Genomic DNA, 5,777 nt, shown 5'->3' on the forward strand with positions numbered 1-5,777 from the left:
ACTTCCACCTCCTGGGTTCAAGTGATTCTCCTGCCTCAGCCTCTTGACTAGCTGAGACTATGGGCCCTCACCACCACGCCCGGCTAATTTTTGTGTTTTTAGTAGAGACCAGGTTTTACCGTGTTGTCCAGGCTGATCTTGAACTCCTGACCTCAGGTGATCCACCCGCCTCAACCTCCCAAAGTTCTGGAATTACAGGTGTGAGCCACCACGCTCAGCCCAAAATTATCTGTTTTGTTTTTGAGACGAAGTTTTACTCCTGTTGCCTAGGCTGGAGTGCAGTGGCATGATCTCGGCTTACTGCCACCTCTGCCTCCTGGGTTAAGTGATTCTCCTGCCTCAGCCTCCCAAGTAGCTGGAATTACAGGTGCTCACCACCACATCTGGCTAATTTTCGTATTTTTGGTAGAGATGGGGTTTGACCACATTGGCCAGGCTGGTCTTGAACTCTTGACCTCAGGTGATCCATCTGCCTCAGTCTCCCAAAGTGCTGGGATTAGAGGTGTAAGCCACCACGCCCAGCCTGCTAGTTTTTTAGATGATTATTTATTAAGAGTTTCTCAGAATCTTTCACTTATGATAATACTGCATTTTCTCTGGAATTATACTACCATATAGCATATACCAGGGATTCAGAATACCTGCCTTCCATGAGTACAGTTACAGTCAAATATTAGTTACCTAGACACATTATTATTAGATGCCACATCAATGTTGCCTGCAAGATTTTATGAGTAAACATTTTCTCTTATCAAATAGTTTTGTCATTCTATATTAGTGTGCTTTTTCAGTTTAAAATCTGTTTATTGATGCTGGAGAGGATGTGGAGAAATAGGAACACTTTTACACTGTTGGTGGGAGAGTAAACTAGTTCAACCATTGTGGGAGACAGTGTGGCGCTTCCTCAAGGACCTACAAATAGATATTCCATTTGACCCAGCAATCGCATTACTGGCTATATACCCAAAGGATTGTAAATCATTCTGTTATAAAGACACATGCACACGTATGTTCATAGCGGCACTGTTTACAATAGCAAAGACCTGGAACCAACCCAAATGCCCATCGATGATAGACTGGACAGGGAAACTGTGGCACATATACACCATGGAACACTATGCAGCCATAAAAAATGATGAGTTTGTGTCCTTTGTTAGGGACTTGGATGAATCTGGAAACCATCATTCTCAGCAAACTAACACAAGAACAGAAAATCAAACACTGCATGTTCTCACTCATAGGCAGGTGTTGAACAATGAGAACACATGGACACAGGGAGGGGAACACTACACACTGGGGTCTGTTGGCGGGGGCTAGGGGAGGGACAGCAGGGGGTGGGGAGGTTCGGGAGGGATAACATGGGGAGAAATGCCAGATATAGTATGGGTGATGGGGGGATGGAAGCAGAAAACCACATTGGCATGTATGTGCCTATGCAACAACCTTGCATCATCCACACGTATACCCCAGAACCTAAAGTACAATTTTTAAAAAAATCTGTTTATTGTCGTTTTTGTTTTACCATTTTAGACAATTTGCAAAATTATGTTGTATACTTTAAGTCAATGTGGGGTTTAATTAAGAGATAAGCAAGCCATATGTTTATCCCAGTCAGATTATATATATGTGTTTGTCTATAAATATGACCCCAATTTTGATTATGGCTCATCTTGAATGTATTCTTTCTTAGCTGATTTTCTTTTTATTTTATTTTATTTTTTTCAAAGACAGGGTTTCACCATGTTGGTCAGGCTGGTCTTGAACTCCCGACCTCAGGTGATCCGCCCGCCTTGGCCTCCAAAGTGCTTGGATTACAAGCGTGAGCCACCACGCCCAGGCTCTTTGCTGATTTTCAATGATGGTTTTATCTTGTTTAAGTGATTAGTCATGGAGATAGTCTTATTTTCACCTTGTGTTTAATAATAAATATATATTTCTTTTGTGTGAGAGATACACTTCTGTGATTTGAAGTTAATTTATGTAAAGATTTGTAATTCTGTATTTTTAAAATTTATCTTTAAAACAAAATGTTGTAAAACCACATAAATTTTACCATCTAAAATCTATTTAAGTTTGTATTTCTTTCTTTCTTTTTTTTTTTTTTTTAATAAAGATGGGGTTTCACCATGTTGGTCAGGCTGGTCTTGAACTCCTGACCTCAGGTGGCATTCTTTGGCTCACCGCAGTCATAACCTCCCGGGCTCAAGTGATCCTTTTACCTCAGTCTCCCAAGTAACTGGCACTACAGACGTGCACTGCCATGCCTGGCTGATTTTTCAGTTATTTGTAGAGACAGGGTCTCGCTATGTTGCCTAGGCTGGTGTCAAGTTTCTGGTCCCATGTGATCCCCCTGGGTCTTCCAAAGTGTTGAGGCAGTAGGAACCAGCCATTGCACCCAGCCAGTATTCTGAAATCTAATAAGACTTGATATGTGTACTAACAGAATACACCAGGTATGAATAAAAATATTGTGTATTCTCTTACTTTTGATTAAAAACATTTGTACAGGTCTGTTAAGCCTATTTGGTGTGTGATAGGGCTTGGATGTCTATGTTCTCTAAACCTACCTCATGCTGCAATGTAATCATCATTGTTGGTTGGGGACCTTGTAGGAGGTGAATGTAGGATCTGCTGGGACTTGCTTAGGTCTTGAGGGCAAAGTCCTCATGAATGAATGGCTTGACACCATCCTCTTGTTAATCAATAAGTACACTGGTAATTCAAGTAAGAGCTGGTTCATTTAAAAAAACAAAAACAGGGGCCGGGCGTGGTGGCTCACGCCTATAATCCCAGAACTTTGGGAGGCCGGGGTGGGCGGATCACGAGGTCAATCCTGGTCAACATGGTGAAACCCCATCTCTACTAAAAATACAAAAATTAGCTGGGCATGGTGGTGCGCACCTGTAGTCCCAGCTACTGGGGAGGCTGAGGCAGGAGAATTGCTTGAACCCAGGAGGCGGAGGTTGCGGTGAGCCAAGATCGCGCCATTGCACAAGTAAATAATTGCAAGAAGTAAAGTTGGCAATTTACTTCTAAAAACAATATGTTATGTTGGGGAGTAGAAAAAGCTGTGTTGGATAAATGTGACAGAATTTCTTTTTTTCTGTGTGGTGCTTTGCATTGTACCCACCTGGGGCAATGCACACACTTAATTACAGCCTGCGGTGCCATCTTGCTTGTGTAGTTTGTGTAATTTTATAGGTTGTATTTGGAAAGTCTGTTTATCTGAGTCCGTAAACTAATGTGTTATTTTTATTTCTTTCAGTAATGTGTTCTCATTTTGCCCAAGAGTTTTGGCCAGAGGAGAATGTAAAAGATTCTTCTCAAAACATGACACTGAGAAGTTATGAAAAATGTGGAAATGAGAATTTTCAATTAAACAGCTGCAAAAGTGCGGTTGAGTGTAAGGGTCACAAAGGAGGTTATAATGGACTTAATCAGTGTTTACCAACTACCCAGAGCAAGATGTTTCCATGTGATAAATATGTGAAAGTCTTTCATAAATTTTCACATTCAGGTAGACATAAGATCAAACATATGGAAAATAAACATTTCAAATGTAAAGAATGTGGCAAATCATTTTGCATGCTTTCACACCTAACTCAACATAAAAGAATTTATACCAGAGTGAATTTCTACAATTGTGAAGAATGTGAAAAAGCTTTTAACCAATCTTCGAAGCTTACTACACATAAGAGAATTTATACTTGTGAGAAACTCTTCAAATGTCAAGAATGTGACAAAGCTTTTAAACAATTCTCAAACCTTACTGAATATAGAAAAAATTATACTCGAGAAAAATCATACAAATGTGAAGAATGTGGCAAAGCCTTTAACCAGTCCTCACACCTTACTACACATAAGATAATTCATACAGGAGAGAAACCCTACAAATGTGAAGAATGTGGCAAAGCCTTTAATCAGTTCTCAAATCTTACTACACATAAGAAAATTCATACTGGAGAGCAACCCTACATATGTGAAGAGTGTGGCAAAGCTTTTACCCAATCCTCGACTCTTACTACACATAAGAGAATTCATACAGGAGAGAAACCCTACAAATGTGAAGAATGTGGCAAAGCTTTTAACCGATCCTCAAAACTTACTGAACATAAAAACATTCATACTGGAGAGCAGCCGTACAAATGTGAGGAATGTGGCAAAGCTTTTAACCGATCCTCAAATCTTACTGAACATAAGAAAATTCATACTGAAGAGAAACCCTACAAATGTAAAGAATGTGGCAAAGCTTTTAAACACTCTTCAGCCCTTACAACACATAAAAGAATTCATACTGGTGAGAAACCCTACAAATGTGAAGAATGTGGCAAAGCTTTTAACCGATCCTCAAAACTTACTGAACATAAGAAACTTCATACTGGAAAGAAACCCTACAAATGTGAGGAATGTGGCAAAGCTTTTATCCAATCCTCAAAACTTACTGAACATAAGAAAATTCATACTGGGGAGATACCCTATAAATGCGAAGAATGTGGCAAAGCTTTTAAACACTCCTCCTCCCTTACTACACATAAGAGAATTCATACTGGAGAGAAACCCTACAAATGTGAAGAATGTGGCAAAGCTTTTAATCGATCCTCAAAACTTACCGAACATAAGATAATTCATACTGGGGAGAAACCCTATAAATGTGAGAGATGTGACAAAGCTTTTAACCAATCTGCGAACCTTGCTAAACATAAAAAAATTCATATTGGAGAGAAAATCTACAAAACTGAAAGATGTGACAATGATTTTGACAACACCTTAAACTTTTCTAAATATAAAGAAAATCATACTGGTGAAAAATACTAGCAATGTAAAGAATGTGTCAAAGACTTTAAATAATTTTCACACTTGGTTGTACGTAAGATAATTCATACTGGAGAAAATTAAGTGTGATGTATTTGGCAATACTGTTAATGCCCAAATCTTATTGCACAGGAAAGCATTTATACTTGAGAAAAATTGTACAAATACAAAGAATATGGAATAGCCATTAATATCTGCTCACATCTTACTCTATCAGAATGTTGGCACTTAATAAAAGCATTATAAATGCAATTACTGTCAAAAAAATTAAGAAAATATAAGCCAGGCCGGGCGCAGTGGCTCACGCCTGTAATCCCAGCACTTTGGGAGGCCGAGGTGGGTGGATCACGAGGTCAAGAGATCGAGACCATCCTGGTCAACACGGTGAAACCCCGTCTCTACTAAAAATACAAAAAATTAGCTGGGCATGGTGGTGCATGCCTGTAATCCCAGCTACTCAGGAGGCTGAGGCAGGAGAATTGCCTGAACCCAGGAGGCGGAGGTTGCGGTGAGCCGAGATCGCGCCATTGTACTCCAGCCTGGGTAACAAGAGCGAAACTCCGTCTCAAAAAAAAAGAAAATATAAGCCTTTAAAGTTAAGCATATTCATTTTGAAGACAAATATTACAAACATAAAGAAGGTTGTAGCACATTTACTTGTATCACAGATCTTATCACCCACATTTTGTGCTAGAGAAAAACCCTGAAGCAGTTGCTCAAACTTTGTTCAACATCGGGCATTCTATGTTGGAGAAAAACTCTGCAAATGTAATAAATTTGGAAAAACATACTTTTCAAAACCTATAGCTTAGAAAATATAAGAAAGTTTATACTAAAATATGTTTTTGCAGGCCAGACATGGTGGCTCACACCTGTTATCCCAACACTTTGGGAGGCTAAGGCAGGTGGATCACCTCAGGTCAAGAGTTCGAGACTAGCCTGGTCAACATGGTGAAACCTCATCC

General features: G+C 39.6%; 1 protein-coding gene across 2 annotated transcripts; it reads left to right on the plus strand.

Annotated features, from left to right (window-relative positions):
- The first annotated feature begins 2,992 nt into the window (after window positions 1–2,992).
- Window positions 2,993–5,077, plus strand: LOC116547109 (zinc finger protein 675). Of its 2 annotated transcripts, XM_032273163.1 has the most exons (2): window positions 2,993–4,111; window positions 4,196–5,077. In XM_032273163.1, exons 1-2 carry the CDS (start codon window positions 3,268–3,270, stop codon window positions 4,813–4,815), a joined length of 1,464 nt encoding a protein of 487 aa, XP_032129054.1. In that variant the 5' UTR covers window positions 2,993–3,267; the 3' UTR covers window positions 4,816–5,077. The 2 variants fall into 2 exon arrangements, with proteins under 2 accessions (XP_032129054.1, XP_032129053.1); XM_032273162.1 differs by having other exon boundaries at window positions 2,993–5,077.
- The last annotated feature ends 700 nt before the right edge of the window (window positions 5,078–5,777 follow it).

Source organism: Sapajus apella, unplaced genomic scaffold (assembly GCF_009761245.1).
Source record: "Sapajus apella isolate SASKATOON/1434 unplaced genomic scaffold, GSC_monkey_1.0 scaffold2081, whole genome shotgun sequence".
Taxonomy (NCBI): domain Eukaryota; kingdom Metazoa; phylum Chordata; class Mammalia; order Primates; family Cebidae; genus Sapajus; species Sapajus apella.

Excerpts from the sequence above, each read along its gene's own strand:
- LOC116547109 (XM_032273162.1), top strand. The coding sequence starts at position 3,268 with ATGTGTTCTCATTTTGCCCAAGAGTTTTGGCCAGAGGAGAATGTAAAA.